At 41.7% G+C, this 19946-nt stretch overlaps 1 protein-coding gene across 3 annotated transcripts in view; it reads right to left on the bottom strand.

The window, feature by feature from the left end:
* Window positions 1-17566, bottom strand: part of DCLK1 (doublecortin like kinase 1) — a 253346-nt gene extending 235780 nt beyond the window's left edge. The window contains exons 1-3 of one of the 3 annotated variants that reach the window (XM_075139785.1): window positions 17138-17566; window positions 13633-14021; window positions 2883-3229 (exon numbers count right to left, since the gene is read on the bottom strand). In XM_075139785.1, the coding sequence (XP_074995886.1) occupies window positions 2883-3229; window positions 13633-14008 (723 nt within the window). In that variant the 5' untranslated portion in view covers window positions 14009-14021; window positions 17138-17566. The remainder of the gene's footprint in view (window positions 1-2882; window positions 3230-13632; window positions 14022-17137) is intronic. The other 2 variants (XM_075139783.1, XM_075139784.1) reach the window with 2 other exon arrangements.
* Window positions 17567-19946: the final 2380 nt, after the last annotated feature.

Genomic DNA, 19946 nt, shown 5'->3' with positions numbered 1-19946 from the left:
TTAAGCTCAATTCCTCAGTGTGTAGTGTCAGTATGGGACACTCGGATGCCCAGTTAAGACTCTGACTCCTACTACTCTCTTTTGATTAGCTTGAGGCATCTAATGATAGTATCCAACAACGGTATACGTACCTCATTGCCCATCTGCACTAAAAATATATGGGACTCATGTCAATTTTTGCCATGGATGGGTAATTCCAGTGTTGGCCTCAAAATAACTTACAAGAGATGACCGTACAGAATAGCCTTTCTCCAAGTTACATTCCCAAAGAATAATCCTAGGAGGGCTTTATTCTCTTATCCTTATAGTAAATTACTTTTCTTGGCTCAGAGCTTTAAGATTTTATTGCTTTTTAAGTTAGTGATGAAAGATTTAATCGCAGATTTGTTAGATTTAACCACTGAACACAGGCTTCTCCAGAACCTTCCAAGCTCCAACAGGAGTCACAGTAGAAGTTCTCAACTATAAACACTACTGGAAAAATTTTGGATTTACCATGGATTTCCTCCCAGTAATCATTCACAGCTTGAGTTTAGCAATAAAGAAATCCATCATCATGTCCCCAACGCCATCTGGGAGATTCAGGCTTTTGGCAGAGAAAAACAGAGCAGCAATTCCCTAGCAGCACAGGAAATCAATGACTTCCCCATACAGGGGCGAGCAACAGGCTGCTCCTGCTGGGCGCAGGATCATTCATTTCCCTTTCTGCCAGCAAAGCTGCTTTGTACGTGCAGTGAGCAAAGTTCCCGTTATATCAGCAGGACACACACACCTTCCCCCAAACCCTGCCCTTACCAATAGGGTTAGGCAGCCAGCTATGCAATTTCAAGGGAAGAGCCAGAACGGAAAGGAGTGAATACATGTGGAGACACCAGTCTCCCAGGAGAGCCTTTAGACATGAGGGTTTCAGGCTACGAGGCAGGTAACAAATGTCCCAGTATGCTACTGATTTACGCTCATCTCAACTCTCATGACTTGACAAAGGATTCAGCTGAACTTTGACAACATTGGGGCCAAGAAAACCTGGTCTTCCCTTTCTGCCCAGTAGTAGGACAGTACCATTTACTTCCAGCAATTGGAGCTCTAAAACAGGTGTAAAGGTATTTTTTCATTTTAAGCACAACCTTTAAAAGGGAGTTTGGAATATAAAAAAAAAAAAAGTGAGCACATTATCCAGGAGACAACAGGACACATCTATACTTCTTGATAGCTACACCACAAGTTTATTTACATATACAATACAAAACAGATACGCATCCCTTTTTATTGAGAGGGTTTGCAGGAACTGGAATAGTCACTCAAGATCTTCTGTCAAGATCACAGAAGAGGCCACCACTGATCTCTGCTGCTTTGAAATCCTAACTCCTTCCTCAAATTTACTAGCCTTAGTGCTCACTGGAGCATGAGGCAAGGTAAGCAGGACAGGAGTTGAGGCTTTCCCCAGACACACACTTTACCTTTGCTGCAGGCAAAAAGAACTTCACATCCACATTTTTGCTGCAGGTCAAAGTTCCCAATAAAGTCACAGTAATGAGATCATTACAGGCATGTACGCAGTCATCGGAAACTGAACTACTGTCTGTAACGGGTGTCAGAGGTTACTGATGCACAACCGCAGATGGAAAGGACTTCTGGTCAAGACAGACTTGGCCCTGATTTGAACCAGTGCTCTGAATAAGCGGCTTGTCCATCAACCAGCCCTCTCTGAGATCAGAGGGTATTGCTGTAGCTGTTTCCAGAGCTATGCTTGCGTATTAACCCCAGTAACTGCAGACATGTTAGAATCACCACTGGATCTAGCTGACTGAGTATCTACCTGTACCAAGCATATTTTGCAGCATCTCCTGATAGCTACACTGTTCGCTGTATATCTGTGAATCGCTGAGCCTCGAATCTGTAAAACACAGCTATATTACAGCATAAGTATCTTGGTCTCCAGCAGCTTCTATCTTCTCAGGGAGACTGCTCATCTTTCTACCCACATTTTATACCTCTATCATTTCTTCAGTTTAATAAGTTACATTTGTAAATGCAAGTATCTGCCTTATTTCTCTAGAGTCACCATTGCTCTAAATCAATTCAGGTCATGCTGAAATTAGTCTTGCCCTTCACCAGGTTAACAGCTTCTCCAGTTTTGCTATAATTAATACATGTCCATAGATAAATTACAAATAAAGTGGAAGACAAAAAAGAAGTAGGATTACTCTGTAATATTTTTTCTTGCTTCTCCATCCCCAAGTTCAATAAGAAGCCTCTCAAAATCTCACTCCACTGCAATTTAATAAGTCAGTAAGAAAGAGACACTGCTTGAAGGTATTTCATAGAAGAAATAACATGTAACTTAGAAGAGACTCCTCAATAAATGTGGTCACCGCACATAACCCTACTTGTTTTCCTGCAAAAGGGAAAAAGCTCACTCATTTTCTAAGCTTGTGCCTTCTTCATAGTCCATTCTAGTTGCCGTAAGACTCATCATTTGGTCACTCTGGACAGCAGTAGGCCTGCATTTATCATGGTGGAATGTGTCCTCACTGTTTATGGAAAGGCAAGTACAATGACTCATAAAAAGGCTGCAAGAAAAAGCTGAAACAAGTTAACAGAATGAGCTTCTTTAAAATTACATCCTTCATCCTACGTTTCCAGCGTGCAGAGCCAAAACCACACTACATTTTCAACTCCCAGATTTAGAGCTATTATTTATCATAAATGGCAAGACAATCACTGAGGCCAAGTAATGCTTCATGATGTGTTCTTGAACTGCTCACAGAAGGCCTGGTTCTATGTTCTAGAGAAAAGTAACGTTTTACTAATGTACTGCTCTTTTCCTTTTGGAAAATTAGTATTTTCTTCATGCTGAGAATGATCATCATGAAAATTCTTACCTGTTTTCCATCTAGTGTGTATAAGCGTTTAACGACCCCTGAATCCAGCTTGATGGCATCGGTTATATCAGTAAGAACCTGTTCAAATGAATGTGCTGTCTTCTTGTTGAGCAGAATCCGGACTGCTTTCCGTGGTTTCACTCCGCTCCTAATGATAGTGACTAGTTTAGGCCTAATGAAATCCTTATTCTCTTTTGCATCTGGAGTACCTCCTTTAGCAGTGGCAAGGGACGGCACTGAACGAGAAGTAGAAGTTGTCTTAACATTCACTGACCAGTTTGGGTTTACATTCTTCGTGTACTCCAGTTTCTTGAAGGGTTCTATGGAACCACATACATAGCTTTCTCCTGCGGAAACAAAAATGCCAGACCAGCAAGTCAGATTGGAGGCGGGAAACAGAAAAATACCAAATCAAATCCTGCTCAAGTTATTAAACACTATTGTTATCATTCTTGATCTACTGTGCATAAAGTATTGATCTCTTCCCTTCTCAGATGCTACAGGCTATAAAATCTCTTTTAAAGATCACTCGTCAGCTAACCATTCAGAAAATGCTGTTACAAAATCCTTGAAAGCAGCAGTTTTCTTTTCAGAAAACACCATCTGCAGTGGGGATCGCTGCTGTCAGTAAGTAGTATTCATATCTAATCAGCTGCCCAGACCCAGCACGTTATCGCAGTAGTCCCCCAGCCTTCATGCTTAAATGGCCCACTCCTAACAAAACAGTAGGCCCCAAACATTTCATATTATTTCCTCTGAAGTGTTATCAAAAACTATAGGTTACAACTAACTTTCTATAAAAGGTGGATGAAAGCGTCATAGGAGATCTGTTAACGTTTGATTATTTAAAGCTTTAAGTAGTGTAAACCCAGGTTACGTATAGGCAAGAAATCTCACTGTATTATTCTACTGACTCAATATATAATATGGGGGGGAAGGAAGGCAAAGAGTAACAATTACAGAGTCCTCCTCACAACAAATTTACAATACTTTAAAGAAAAAAAATTATTATAGCTTATCTTTCTATTGGAACATTATCTACAATAAAATATTCTTGCAATTACCACACCCACGTGATTCCTGAGGAACTATAACATAGCCAGAAAACACCAGCATGTATCTGTTCAGTAATGCCTTAATCCAGTCCAGCTACAGGCTGCTGCGAAAGGGGCACCTGCCTGGGTGCTCCCAACCTCTCCCTTGAGCTTGACTGAGTGCACTGCCAGTTGCACTGGGTGAGCTGGATCAGCTCGATCTGATTGAACGTAACAAAGACAATACTAATTTTGCAACAACAAGTTGATCCAGTTCACCCTCTGGCTGCAAAAAAAAAACCCAAACAAAACAATACTAGATCTAGCAAGACCGCACCTTCTAGCAGCCTGCAGTTAAACTCCACTACAAATAATGCAAAATCCTATCCTGAACAATACCACAAAAACATCTGAGATGTTTTAATTCTTCTGGGTTCACTAGTTCAGTGTATGCTAACTTCATGTTAGCAGTTTAGCCCAAGGTATTAAAATAAAAACAGAACAAAATTCAGTGATGTACCTCCTATGACAAAAAGCACATAAGAATCAGAGATTTTCCTAATGATCCCTACCCTAAGGAAAGGGGACTCACAGTTCAATTATTAAAAGAAAAAGAAGTATTTAAATTTTACTTCTGGATACAAATTTTAAGGTTTCAGAGCACCCAACCCAATCCCACAGACAATACAGCACACAAGGAATGCTGGCAGATACACAGTTAGAAATAGGGAGAGGATCCACTCGGACATGAGGCCCCGAAAGCAACAGAGGTTCAAGGCTGTTGGCATGATGCTCCAAAGGTGAGACAGTAACACACTGTACAGTGATTATCAGAAAAAGACAAAGAAGACAGAGCAACATGTGAAGATGGACCAGTGGGCAGAAAAGATAAATGCAATGACAGCATAAGATCAAGCAAGAACTATATAAAAAGATTTTTGGTTTTCCTTTTTTTTTTTTTTTTTGAAAGCATTCTTTTAAAGCAGAACAAAATTCTTTTAAAGCAGAACAAAATACAGAGTGGGAGATGAAGTAAGACATTCCAATGCTTACTAGTCATGGTGTAAATGCAAGTTACTCTGCACTTTGCAGACATCTAAAGTCTTAAGAAAAGAATCTAAGACAGAATGCTTACACCAACCTTACAAAAGACAAAGGTAAGCTCTTTCTTTTATCCATTGTATATATGAGAGAGACATATAGATATACATGCAGTAACATCAGAACAGAAAGGCTTAGCCGCAGTAATGATCCAAGAGTGTTCAAACACTACATATTCTCTTTTATCCATGTCCCTGTCCAATATTTTTAGCACTAGCTACTCAATTACTGTAAGGTCAGAATGCACCCACAACACCACTTCCATAAAATTAACAAGTTTTACAAAACATGAATAGCGTTTTGTAAGGGGAAAAAAAAAAAAGACCCTACTATGAATAGGACTGCACTCAATACAATAAATACCTCTTCTATAAAATATTTTGCAGAAGTTTCTTTCATAAATTTTTAAACCAAATTTATTCTTATCTGCACTTGTGTTTGCTGTAAGACATAAAATCCACCAGCAACCTCTTCTTTTGGGGGGAGGGGGTGTGAAATAAAAATCAGATTTGCAGGTTCAGTGCTACTAGAGAAATTGTTCAGTTTAGTTGCATGAAATAACAATTATTTATTTAAAAACAACTCTTCGTATTAAAACTCACTTCTCAAAGGGTAGTTGCATAAACAAATGGCCATACATGTTGTACCCAGAAGATTTACATGTAGTTTATTAAGAACCCTTTTGGTTCCCCTTCTTGAAAGGACAGCATTCCACATGATTTTTAGTATCAGCTATATTTAAAGGTCAGCTGGGTTCCTTGTAGCGTTTAACAGCACATGTCAGATGTCAGCTATTCATTACAAAACTGTAATGTATGGTGCAAATGACCATAAAAAAGACCAATACAATCACTGAAGTTACGGGATTGTTTTAATATCAGACTTTTTTCCCTTTCTTCACTTCCAACAGTACTATATTACATCAATAAAATATTTGCACCAAGATATTTTTTTTTCCCTTGAAGAGGCTCGTAGTTAGCTACAGAATACCTTGGAGGTAGAGTATCCAGGGCCTTCTAATATGAAATATCTTTAGTAAGAGTATCTTATATAGGAAAACAGAAATACAGACATCTCTCCCATAATGCTGTTATTTAAGACTGTTTATACTTCCAGCGAAGTGCTGGGGCTTATAAACCTTCAGGGATGTTAGCCAGGGACTGCAGTTCTCATTCATGGTGTTCCTAAGGGCCAGGCCTTCTTCTGTAAGAAAAAAAAAACCTAGATGGACAAAACCCCTACATCCTAAAACTATTTTGTATCTGATCTTAAGACCAGTAAACCCTGTTTTATGGTTACATCCAGCAAATTTTAAGTACTCAAAAACCTAGAAACACTCAAATACAAGCTTAAATTTCCTGAACATGGGACCCACCCTGACAGCAGCCAGAAATTTCAATGTCTAGCCCAATCCTTCAGCACCCGTGGTGTTTGTATGTAGAGGAAATCTCAAAGAAAAGGACAAAAAGCCTTCACCTAGATTTTCACCCTCTCTTCTTTCTCACAGTTACCTTAAAGAGAGAAGACTGCAAAGAAGTTTCACAAGGGGCATGACTTACTAGTCCAATAAATCCACCTTCTGCCTTCATTGTTGCTTCCTCACCAAAACTATTAGGTGATGACATAATTTTCTTTTTTTTTTTCCTTTTTATTTTTGGTAATCTTTGGCTACAACTGCTTCGCACACAACAGCTTCACCCCCATGACTCGTACCTGAGGGGAGACAGAAGCTGTGATCTGCAAACAGGCAATACCAGCAGCAAGCTGGTTTTCCCAGCTCTGAAGCACCAGGAAAATACACTTCCCGGGGTAATCCCACTGAGCATCATCAGCCCTTACTCTGGGTCAGGCCTAAGCACAAATACAGCCCACAAACATGGGCTTTGACTAACTGGCAGCTGGAGGAAGCAGGTGACAATCTCCAAACACTAGACTTGTAACAGAACATGTGTTGAAGAAGGAATCTTTGGAGATACTGGATTAAACAAAAGCATAGAAAAGACATCCCACTTAAAGTGTCTATTTGACTGCAGCTCCCCAAGACAGGGGAGCAAGCGTTTCACAGTGCAGTCAGCTGTCACTAATGAAATTTTGACTCTTGATTACAGTAGCAATAGCCTTTAGAAAAAAAAGGGGGACACCCAGCTGTTTTGGGGTGTCTCACATCTAGGAAAAAAGTCATTACAAAATCTTAGAAAGTATCCCTTTCCTGACAGCCCTCCTGCCTCCTCACAGCAACAATGCAAATGAAACGCACACCACTTTAATCCTTCAAAAAAAAAAGATACACAATGCTTGTTTGCTAGTTTTGAACCAGTAGTCCTACAATTTAAGTTGTGCCAGTGCTCAACACTTCAGGAAATTCCATGTGGAACAATCAAAATAAATCTTAGCATTGAGAAGCTAATCATGTAGAAAGACAGATCCCAAAACATGGTTTATGCTTAAAAAAAAAAAGACGAACAAAAACCTACTACCTGCAGTTATACATCTGTCAAAATTCAATGCAGCTGAACCACTAGAGCCACATAACACTGAAGGATAGTTCTTATAGGTCACAACAGAATTTCGTTACATGCTTCATGTATTAAAAATATGATTTAAAAAATAATATCTGTATACAAGGTGGCTGCTAAGGAGACATTGAATCACTGCCTGTAAGTATTGGACCTTTCCTGATGCAAGTGTTGATTCCCCCTTTGGCATATTGGTATTAGCAGTTAGTTTGTTTCCTTCAGCTTGCTGATATTCTCACTACAAGAACGATTGAGGCATTATCTCTTGAAAGGGATTATTTGCATTGCTCTTCTGTGCTAAAGGCAACTTGGCTTAAAATGGCTTCATAAAGAAGCCAGCTAGTCTTAGGTGAAAACCCTGGAGAAAGAATAGAGAACCTGTTTGAATCATGCAAGCAGAGAGGAAACAACCAACCCCTCTTTGTGAAGCAGCAGGACTGCCAAATTATTGAAAATAGCGTTGATTCCTCGAAGGAGAGCACATACAAGGAAAGGAAAGTTAATTTATGAGCCCACCAGAGATGGAGGAACTGCAGTAATTGCACGCTTCGGTGGTGGGGCATCCTGGCGAGGATGCTCAGTGCGGCAGTCATTCATTGCCGTCCACCTCCCCAACAGATGGGGCAATAAACAGATTAAGAGAACAGGGAAGGGACTGGCACCCCCAGCACCCTGTGCAACAGGCACACCTGCCCTTCTTCACTTCCACCCTTTGGTTTTGTACATGCAAAAAGGCAGAAGAGCAATCTCTCAGGGGAAAGGACAAAGAATTCTAACTATCCCTCACCATGCAGAGCAGATTGCAAAAGGAAAATGACCTGAACCAAATAAGTTACTACCTGATAGTTCCCAAATGTGTTAGTTAATAGAGCAATAACCTACTTAAACTATATTACTGCTGCCTTGTCTTTCTGCAGTGTCTGAAAAAATGCAACAGTGCAAAAGAGATGGAGCATCTACAGGAAATAAATCTGACCCACTCATGTTCACCTAGCTATCAGATGCACCAGAAACTTCAAATCAGATCTCCTCAGACCTTTTAAAGGACTTATTTCGCACATTATTCTTTCCACTCAGCTCAGACTAAAAAAATCTTTTTTTCCTCATCAGAAGCCAAGTGAAAAAATAAAGACATAGTTCCGTTCCCTGTGCCCCCCCAAATTTCCACAGTCTTGCTACAAGCAAGATAGGCATTGTACACACTCGAAAAAATAACTGGAAAGCACCTAGAATAAGAAAACATGGGACCTTTCAAGATGTTGTTAAGGAAGACACAATGTGAATCAACTGGCTAATGGATGAATCTTCACAAATTCATGAAATAAAATAACCAAATAAACTGTGCCAGAACAACCCTCTACCATTTTATGCAACAGGATTATTCAGCTGTGTATTTATTAAACAATATAAAGATTGCAGGCATTTCTGCCACAGGATCCAGTCCAAGTTTCACTAACTTTGATAGCCCTGGATCAAGTCCATGGTAAATATCCAGTGTAAATTCAATCCTATAAACAAATGTCCACATAGATTCAGCTCTACAAACATTTAAACAGATGCTTTACTATTATTATTTTGATAGCATATTACATATGCATATGAACCTTTTCAGCCCATCAATTCCCAGCTGCTGAGGTAGGCATGACTTAGAAGAAAGCATTAGCTCCAGAGCGCATCAGAGACAATGTCAATCAATTCCTACAGCATGGCCTGGCTGGGCTTCTCACCAGCACCACTGGAGCGGGTGGCAGAGTCAAGGAAGAAACAGTAGTAGCAGGCAGGAGAGGGAAAAGCTGAGATAAGAGGAATGAGGTGACAGTAGGAATAGCAAGACCCATACACAAAAGTAGTCAGAAACACTGTCACAGCCCACCACTTTAGCAAGGAGACACTGCCTTTTGAACCCTCCACTGGCAGGCAGCTTCTCTGCTGCATCGAACCCAAACTGCCTGCCTCCACTCGCAAGAGCCTTCCCGCAGTCCTCATGTGACCCATCATCTCCTCTGCCACTGCAGTGAGGTTCACATCTCCCAAGAGTTATTAGCCAGTTACAGCCATTACCAGATTTTAAAACTGGTATATCTATGCTCTTTCAAACTGCTCTTTCAATGAGGATTGCATCTCCAACATAATCCCCGAGAGATATTAATTTTTCTTTTTCAGATTATTCCACACAAAACGTGCACACACACACACACAAGTCTTTACAATAGTTTGGCAGTGTACCCAATATTGACATGTGACAATATTGTTTCCCAGTACTCTCTCAGCCTTGTGGTTTGGGGTTTTTGGTTTGTGTTTGACTGCCAGTTCTCTGCTGCAGGGTTCATCTTTTGTGGTAGGTATTGTGGAAATCTAAAACAATTGATTCTGGTACATACCCAAGACTCTGAGGTAATATTATAATAAAAATTAATGAGAAAGGGATGCAGTTCTGCTATGGATTGATTCTGTGGTTTTTGTTCCACATAGCAGGACCTCAGGAGTAAAAACTGTAAATAATACTCTCTGTTTCAGAGTTATCCTGCTCATTCCAATCTATTACTGTTCAACGGTAATTTTGGGGGTAAGACCCATCAGTCCACCTCTGCCTTCAGCTTTAAAGATGGTACACCAAAATCCTAGGGAAGTCACTAGTTTCAAATAAAGGGAAGATATGTCCATGCACCTCAAAATAACCCAGAGCACCAGCATACAGCCATGCCAGCTCTGAATTGTATGCAGGACTGAACTAAATATTACTGAAGCAAAACAGCTCCTTTACAATCTTTTTCCTTTGGGACTATCTTTCAAGCAGCTCTATGTTGTGTGGGTTTTGGCTGGGATAGAGTCAATTTTCTTCATAGTAGCTGGTATGGGGCTATGTTTGGGATTTGTGCTGAAAACAGTGTGGATAACACAGGGATGTTTTTGTTACTGCTGAGCAGTGCTTACACAGAGCCAAGGTCTTTTCTGCTTCTCACCCCACCCCACCAGCGAGTAGGCTAGGAGTACACAAGAAGCTGGGAGGGGACACAGCTGGGACAGCTGACCCCAAATGACCAAAGGGATATTCCACACCATATGACAACATGCTCAGCATATAAAGCTGGGGAAGAAGAAGGAAGAAGGGGGGGGATGTTCAGAGTGATGGCGTTTGTCTTCCCAAGTAACTGTTACGCGTGATGGAGCCCTGCTTTCCTGGAGATGGCTGAACACCTGCCTGCCGATGGGAAGCAGTGAATGAATTCCTTGTTTTGCTTTGCTTGCGTGCGTGGCTTTTGCTTTACCTGTTAAACTGTCTTTGTCTCAACCCATAAGTTTTCTCACTTTTACCCTTCTGATTCTCTCCCCCATCCCACACAGGGGGAGTGAGCAAGCGGCAGTGTGGGGCTTAGTTGTCGGCTGGGATTAAGCCACAACATATGTATTTAGCTCTGGAATGAAAGACAGTGGCTGCTGTCTTGTTTCCCCCAGGAGCTAGTTGCTTCTCTGTCTTCATGTACCATATGGGAAGGTAAGAGGACAGTGACTTCCTCACAGGGATAAAGGCAAAAAACCAACATCAAATCAAGGCCTTACAAATCTACCTTACAATGCAATCACTAAAATCAATGCCCCCCAAAAAAAAGAGAAAAAAAAAAAGGAAAACAAAAAATCTAAATTCATAACAGTCTCATTAAATTAATTAATACAGTAAGGGAATAATCTCACCATGAAGAAAGGGATGCTTCATATTTCAATAGTTTGAGCACAAATGTCATTTGGCAAGAAGCAAAAATCAAGTGATTTTCCAGCTATTTAAACACAAAGCACAGCTTCAAGCTAATTAATGCTGTACCAGACTAGCCAAACTCTAATAAATTTGTACAGTAAAGAGTCAAGGGGCTTACGTAAAAACCATCACTGAGCTAATAATATATGAACCTGTACTCTACAGTAAAGCTCTACTAGGGAAACAACAAAATAACCCACGTTGCAGTTTTATACAAATAGACAGAAGCCCCCTGGAACAAGGATGTAGCTCTCTACTTGCACAAACGCAAAGACTGACTTCTGTAAATCCCATAGTGTTAATGGCACAAGAAAATAAGACTGTGCAACTTGAACCATACACAGCAAGGGAGGATGTGTTCATTGAAAAGGTAAGGAATAAAGTCCCACAGAACTAAAAGAAATCCCAAAGCCCTTCTTTAAAATAAACTTATGCTCTTGTACTGTCATTCATTTTGACTGACTGATTTATTACTGGTATTACTCTTTTCTAGGATGCCAAAATAAACCAATCTTACACGTTGCTGAATTTATTTCTGCATTCAGTTCTTTCTTTTCAAAAGCTGGTTCTGACTGGCAGCAGAAGACTGTGCAAATCAACATTAACATCAATGATACTTGCTTCTTGATGAGCATACCAATCAAATAAGCACAATTATTTATACCACTACTGAGAAGAGTGCACCAACACTGCTTTTAAACAGATGTTGATTAATATTGGTCTTTCCTCCCAGAAATTGATTTTCTCCATCAATTAAATATTGTCCTGACAAACACAGTTCTAACTCTGCCCTGGCATTCATAACATTGATCTTAAGACCAGTTTCCTTTCCATTTCACTAAACCTATGGTCCTAACCCCAAAAACCCTTACTTACATGGACAATCCCACCACCTCAATTTTCTTTTTGAGCATCTTCATGTTGTCTCCTACTCTCCTTTTTATGCAAGGAGGATTATCAAAGAATATTCTCTTCTCAACACTTTTCCTTAAAAAGCTTTCCTCTGCTATGACACCTAAAGGAGACAACTTAATGGTGGCTGAACACCTGCTATGCAAAGATGTGCTTCTCCTTCAGGAACCTTATTCAGCATTATGCTTTTCTTCTTCTCTCCCCCCATTAGCCGCCTTCTGATCCCTCCTGATACCGCAAGTTCTCTCACCCGATGCTAAAAATGAAAATCATAAAGAAATTACAATCTCTGTTACAAGTCTAAATTAGCTGTCCAGTGGCTATAGATCCACGCTTTACAGGTTTGCCCATGGCACACTGGAGCCAGGGGCAGGATGGAAGCAACAATGAAAAAATTGTTCCACTTTTATTTTCTTTGAACACAGTCAAGCACCTGCATTTAAACTTTACAGATAAAAAACAACCTCCATTATGGCCATGTGCTAGTTAATGCTTTCAGACCTTATATATTCTGATGTTTTATACTAGGAGCTGTTGCCTACACACACAAAAAGAAATCCACTGCAAGCCAGAAGCACTTTATGTTGGAAAAGCTACTTTAGCGATTTGTAAAACTTGTAAAAGGTATTATTAATATCCTAGGCCTAATATTCAAATTGATTAATGCTGACAGCTTCTCTTGCCAACAAAACTGTAACTGAAGGAGTGATAAATTCAGTGTCAATGGGCAAATTAGCAACTGGCATCTCCGATGTTTGACAGTGACCAAGACCCGTCAGTTCTGCCCAAATCACTGGTAATGCTTTATACTGCAGTTACATGAGCCTTATTTAAAAACAACATAAGGATGCCAATGGACTGGGAAGAGGAAAAGGGAAATGCTACAGGGGAGAAAAGTTTACAGTCTACCCCAGCTGAACCATGGCTACAACATTACTTTTAACAGGTTGCCTACCTTTATGCCACTCCATGAGAGGAGAGTATTTTACTTAAGGCATATTTACTTGTAGGTAAGAGTTGGAGCTCTTCACCAGGTACAAACAGACTTCAAAAAAAAAAAAATCCATCAAAACTGAATTTCATGTAGGTTTCATCAGCACCATGAACCTTGTCAAGTTTAACTGATTAAAATCTCGTTGGCATTTTTAAACATGCAAGTTCAAAAGAAGCAGCAGATGCGATCTTCAAGATCTAGAACTATCAACGCCAGGTTAACAGAAAGGGAAAGGTCAAACACTTTCAACAAGAGGGAAATAAGTAGCAAGGCAACAATATTTCATGGCACAATTTAAGATATTCACAATTCCAGTTATACCATTGAAGATCCTTTATCAATAAGAACAACATTACCATTACCTATTTGCGGAAGACTTAACAGATTAGACAAACACTGACTCAAACATAACTTTACACCTCCAAATCTTACTGCTGACCTTCTACTAGCTGGTCCAAGGAGGAAATCTTCTTGGAGCCATCAATCGTGTAGATTGTTCTCACTCCCTGGGGCAGATTCACATTGTCAGACAGAGTTCGGGTCAGATCAGCCAGGAGAGCTTCAAAGGATCTAAACCGGTCAGGGGAGATGGCATATACAATCCCTTTGAAATACCGGTCTCCATTACGATAGAAACGAACTTTCTTGGCTTTTTTCTCAGAACTCAGGGTCTGTAGAGTACGGGTTCGGTAAAAGCTGCAGTGGGCACTATGAGTAGGACTGGGCAAACCATTTACCCGGGACCCTCTGCCATATCGCTGCGCTTTATCACGCTCATCAAAATGCTCCAGCTCCATATCTCTCCCAAAGGACATCTTGAACTTCAACCTAAGGGATGCACAAAAGATGAGAAAAAGTTTAAGAAACTTACACATTTTAAGGGAGCTCACTTTGAGACTTCACATTCTATACATGCCACTTATAGACGACTACTTTCCAGGTTGAAAAAAATGTTAGGTTCACATGTTCATTTTACAGCTAACTCTCTTGCCATGCCATAAAACCTAGTTTATAAGTTAGGCTTTTATACATTGTAGAAATGCCACTCATGAAACCAACTGCTAACAATACGCAAACATTAAAAAGTGTTTGTTTAAATTCAGTAAGAACTCTGAAAATGAGGTGACAAAGTTGAGCTACTGGAAAAAAGAACAAACACATCAACGTTCTACTTTTTCTTATGTTATATTCAGGTGTTACTTGAGTCCAATCTACCTTCTAGACTGTTCACTCCCACTAAACTGTTTGTTCCAACTGTGATCTCAAGAGGTGCCATTTCAGAAGGGCAACCAGTCGCCAACAAGTAAGCAACTAAGAACTTCTCAGAGGAATAGATGTTGCAGCTTGGTGATGAGAATCAGGACTACCACTGCCAGTATGTGGACTTAGTGAGTCAAGCCCACTGTTCAAAAGTCCTTGCGTATCCAACCACTGGTTTCCCTCCAGCCTAAGCTTTGTAATGAACTAATTCTGTTGTCCTTGTGCAAATACTTTGCATACTCTGAACCAACAGAAGTGTTCAAATGTCATGAAATAAAAAAAAAGATTAGAGGGAGACAGGAAACTAGTATTTTTCAGTGAGTACGCTACTTTATCACTTTATAAAATTTGCAAGAGGTTTTATTAATATCCTAGGCCTAATATTCAAATTGATTAATGCTGACAGTTTCTTTTGCCTACAAAACTATCACTGAAGGAGTGACAAATTCAGTCTCGGTGGGCAAATCAGTGATTGGCATCTCCCATGTTTGACAGTGACAAAAACCCATCAACTTTGACCGAAATGATCCCAGTTGTTCAATATAGTTCACATAAATGGAAGTTCACATGAAATGAAATCAAGGGGGTAGGTACTTCCATTCCTTTTTACGACCAACACAAGACTAAATACTACAAATTGCACATTAATCTTCACAAATAAAAGAAACAAGAAAACCAAAAAAAAATTTAGAATGACCAAAAGATTATTAGGTTCAAAACACATTTAAGAGCTACCTAGATTTACAGTTGTCTGCAGAACAGCAAAGCACAGTAAGTTTATTTATAGCGCAGATACACAGACCTAATTTAGAAGTGTTCTCTCTCATTGATTTCCAATAAAAAGAAAAAAAATAGCAAGCACAAGCTTTATTTCAACCACTCATAATTGTGTGACCATTAAGAAAAAAAAGATGTTCAGACCAGCTGTAAACAGTAGGAGGAAATACAGAAAGACTTACGGATGCTCTTTAGCTTACAGAAGTTTGTATTAAAGCAACAATTATACAGCTGGACCCTGATGCTGCAAAGCTGTAGGGGATGTGCTCAACAACTTCTGGAGCTGTTCACGTGCTTGACTACAACAGGCACCTAAGGCTAACCACTGCAGGTGCGGGGCCTTCGCGGAAATTATTTACCCTGCTTTGGTTACAGCTCACAACTTATCTTGTTACATTGGCACAGGACCATGTGCTTATGTATACATACAACATTTATATCTGTAAATACTTTAAAGGTACCTAACATATATATGGTGCACTATACATGTGCGTGTGTGTGTAGAGAGATATTATATATACGCACATAAAAGAAAAAGACTAATCTACGTTCTTCCTCCCCACTATACATAGATGCCACTTCAGTGAAAAGATCAAGAACATTTGCATTTCACTGACACTTCTCTATGGGTTAAATACAAAATATCACTTAGCAGCCACAGCTTAGGATCAAGACTATACTACCAACATTTCCATGTTAAAAATTATTTGTAAGTTGTTTTACTTCATTTCTAATTCCAATGAGAACCTGTTACCCAGATTTAAACAATCCCAGAACTCACAATTCAGAAACTGTATCTCAAAAGCAATGCCTGTGACAAAAAAAATGGATTTTTTTAATGTCTGCTGTTTCACTTGCTCAAACCATCTCAAACACACACACAAGAAAAGGAAAAACAAGTTTACATGAAGATACACTTTTTTAAGAGACTTTCAGCTTTACTAATTTCGGATGGAGGGAGGAAGTAGTGCGAGTCACTGCCCTTTCTTCCGCACACTTATGCTTTAATCAATAACGGCTGTAATTCCCAATTACGCCCTTTAAAACAGAAATAGAGCTCCCCTGGAACACCAGTCCTGCTATTTACAGAAAAGCTTGTTCAAACCACAAGGTCAGAGCAGACAAAGAAATCCTAAACAATTTGATCTGATCAGATGTTGTGTGTGTGTGTATAAATACACACTCATGTACATGCAGATATAGAAAAATGAAAGGACACACCCCTGGAAAACCACCATGCCCAACACTTCACACCCTACACGTCTGTTAAAGAATTATTTATAATGCAGGTGTAGGTGAGCAATTACATAAAACAATCATACATGCTGATAAAAAAATACATCATGCAGCGATGTGACTGGGACCCAGCGAGGATCATTCAGAGCAGCACTGACTACAAAGTCATTGGGGGGGGTGGGGGGGGGAACGTGGATACATGCGGCAGCGGCTTCAAGCAAAGAGGGGTTTAATTCTGCTGGGGTAGGCGAAACGTGTTTGAAATACAACCAGCCCGCGGAAGGCGGCATCCAGCACCTCGGCCCCGCTGCGGGCTGGCAGCGCAGCGTGAACCGCGCGGTGACAAAAGCAGCGGAGGCACCCAGCGCGCTCCCCGGGCTGCTGGGGGACAGCCGGCCGCCCCACGGCCGGTGCCCGCTGCAGGGGGAGCGGCGGGTGCCCATGCCTCACGCCCCAGGCTCCCGCAGCCGGGCACACGCCGCCCGCGGCCAGCGGAGCCGCCCGGGGAAAGCGCTGCGGAGCTCGGCGGGGGCCGCCGCCCCGCACAATGGGCACAGGTGCACCGCGCCGCGGCGGGCGCCCAACGGCCGCGCCCCAACGGCCGCGCCAGAGAGGCCCCGCGCGCCGCAGCCCCCGCGCAGGAGAGGGGCGGCCCGGGCCCCGGCGCTTACCTGTTCTCCGCAGCCTGGCGAGCACCTCCTCCCTCAGACCTGCCGGCGGGGCGCGGAGGGAAGACGGCGGGTCGAAATGGGAAGCGGCCAATAGAGCTGGCAGCTCCCCCCTCCCGCCCCGGCGACCACCCGGCTTTAATCGCAGTAGTTGCCGCAGAAAGCGGCTCCGCTGCCTTTGTTACGCCTCCCCTGGCTGGAGCGCGCTGCTGGGGAGCCCGGGCTGCAGCTGCTTCGCCTTTCTTCTGCTGCTGCCGATTGCAGTGATTTGCATTAGCCCGGCCCTCATTGAAATGCGGCTCTTCACACCAGCCTCTCCCCGGCGCTCTCTCCAGAGGGCGGCGCCGCCGCCACCGTCTCCCCCTCTCTTTCTCTTTTTGCGGGCCCTCTCTTCCCTCGGCGCTGCGGGGCGGCCGCCGGAGCCGCCCCCGGCAGGGCGCCTTGCCCGCGGGGCGGCGGGGGCGAGGGGAACCCGCTGCCCGCCTGCGCCCCCCCGTCAACCCCAGGCGGGGGGGCGCGGAGGAGAGGCCCTGCAGGGACGGTCGGTTACGCTCCCAGTGGGCTCCCCCTGAGGTAATTTCTGGCCGCACCGCCGGCCTCCCGCCGCCCCGGCCGCTGAGATGTACCCGTGCCTGGCGGGGGGCAGCTGCCGCCCCTGCGAGGCCCTCGCCTGGCGTCCAGAAAACGCCTTTGGAAGTATTTTTACCAAATGTGTCATTTGGCATTTCCATGAGGTTCACCTGGTTCCGAAGTGGGGCTAAGAGCCCACCCAGTCACCAAAGCCCTGTGACGGGGATCGAGTGCTGAAGGTGGGATTGATGTGGAATTTAGGTACTAAAACTGGAGCCAGGCTTCCTCACACCGCTTCCTTCGTTACAGCTGACCTTGGAGGTGACTAACCTCCATAGATGCTACAGGTTTTATGCTTAAATTTCCCAGAAGATGTATTTGCCTAAAGGCGTCTCAGGCTTCATCTGACTGACTCGCTCCTCTTATGCCTGAGCCCCTCAGGTCTCAGAGCACGTTTGCTAAGTCAACCTCTACATAAAAATTCAGCTGTAACTGATGCTTTCTCCTCAAAGGCTTGGTTATTCTTCATTTTAATATAAAAATCTCAGTGGTTAAAACATTCTCGAGGTGAAGGACCTGGTTTGCTTTCCTTTGTGCAACGAAGACTTCGGCTCTCCTCTACTTGTCAGGTAAACAGCTCACAGTCCAGGGGGACATGGAAGGGAAGAAAACACAGTCTGTCCCTTCTGTTGAAGCTGCTCCACTTTGTACTCTGAAAGAATTAAAAATGCATTAGATCAGAGAGAGGGAATTAGTCTGTAACCTCGTGGTTATGGCACTCAGTTGGGAAGGACAAAAGATGGCTTTGTGTGTCTGTATTATGGACCATTTATATGTTTTATATCCATAAATCCAGAAACAATCAGTGGAGCAGGGACTTAAGCCCAGGGTGCCCTGCTCCCAGTGATAGACCTCTAATCAGAATAGAGGCTCCTGCTTAATCTGGCTGAAGGCAAACGAAGCTTTCAGTCTACAAAAACTGTAAGAGGCTCAAAAGAAGAAGGGGATGGAGCAGTCTCCTTCTTTTCTATTCCCCTAGAACAGTCCACAGATAGGCTCTTAGGAGACAGGAGATTCCCTAAAGGAGAAAAATTAATTGTTGCTGTGTCTTCATCGTCCTGGAGGAGTTCTTTAATCACTAAAGTATAGAGCAGAGCCAGGAGTCTTCTGTCTACACTTATTTCCTTAGTTTTTGAAAGAGAAACAAGCACCTAAAACCTTCACAAAAGCCTCTGCTTGAAAGAGTAATAGTATTAAAATACCTGAACATCAAAGGGATTCAGAATTCATTGTACAACTCTGTCCTCAGCATGCTCTCACCACCTAGCTTAGTTTTTGTGGATCTTGTTCTAAGGCACTTAATTCTTCCCCTAAGGTCAATGGGGTACTGAGGCTTTATTTTACTAAAGATTGTCGTTTTTCAGAGGCAAGTTCCTAAAAATTGAGCACCTCCACATTGAGTATTTCACCAGCTATATTGCTTTTTATTCTATTGTTTTTGAAAATCTCATGGTCTGTGTTTAGATGTAACAGATACAGCAATATTCGTAATGTTGGTATACTTGACGGAAGAATGGAAACTAATTTTAAAAGAGTTCTGGTAATCTTGCATTAAAGTTCTATTCTTTAAACCACTCCTTTTGTAGGTCAACAGTCAACTAAAATATTCATGATGGTCTGAAATGATAAGAAAAACCAGGAGATCACAAAGATTAGAGATGGAAAAGACTGTTATGGTCCTGACAAAGGATTGTTCTTTAACATTCTTCAGTGCTGTTTTGTCCAGTTAATTTTAAATGTTTCAGGTAATGGGGCTTCTACTTCCCAAAGGAGACATCTCTTCAAAGTTGAATTCCTCCAATTACAAGGAATTTTTTTCTGATGATCAGGTTAATGGAAGTTTCTTATGTTTCAGCTCATTACTTTAGCTATAGTGCCCTGTGTTCACGTACATAATTTATTTCTCCCATTGGTGTTTACATCTCTCTGACATGTATTATTTATGTCTAGCCAAAGTGTGCAAAATATTTCACAGATGTTCAAGATAGATCTTCACTCTGATTATGTTAAAAGAAAAAGATCAAAAGAAAAGAATACAATATAAATCGATACTAAAGTATAAACCTAATAGGAAGGTATGTTTTAAAATGTGTTTTGTTCATTTACAGTTTTGTGTTTAACATGAAGACACAACACAATACGGTACAGTCTGTTTGCCTTTGTCATGCATGCTTGAAGTACT

The sequence above is a fragment of the Calonectris borealis genome, chromosome 1 (genome assembly GCF_964195595.1).
Source record: "Calonectris borealis chromosome 1, bCalBor7.hap1.2, whole genome shotgun sequence".
Lineage (NCBI taxonomy): Eukaryota > Metazoa > Chordata > Aves > Procellariiformes > Procellariidae > Calonectris > Calonectris borealis.
The sequence above is the reverse complement of the archived record's forward strand: the minus strand, read 5'-3'. Positions and strand labels throughout refer to the sequence as shown.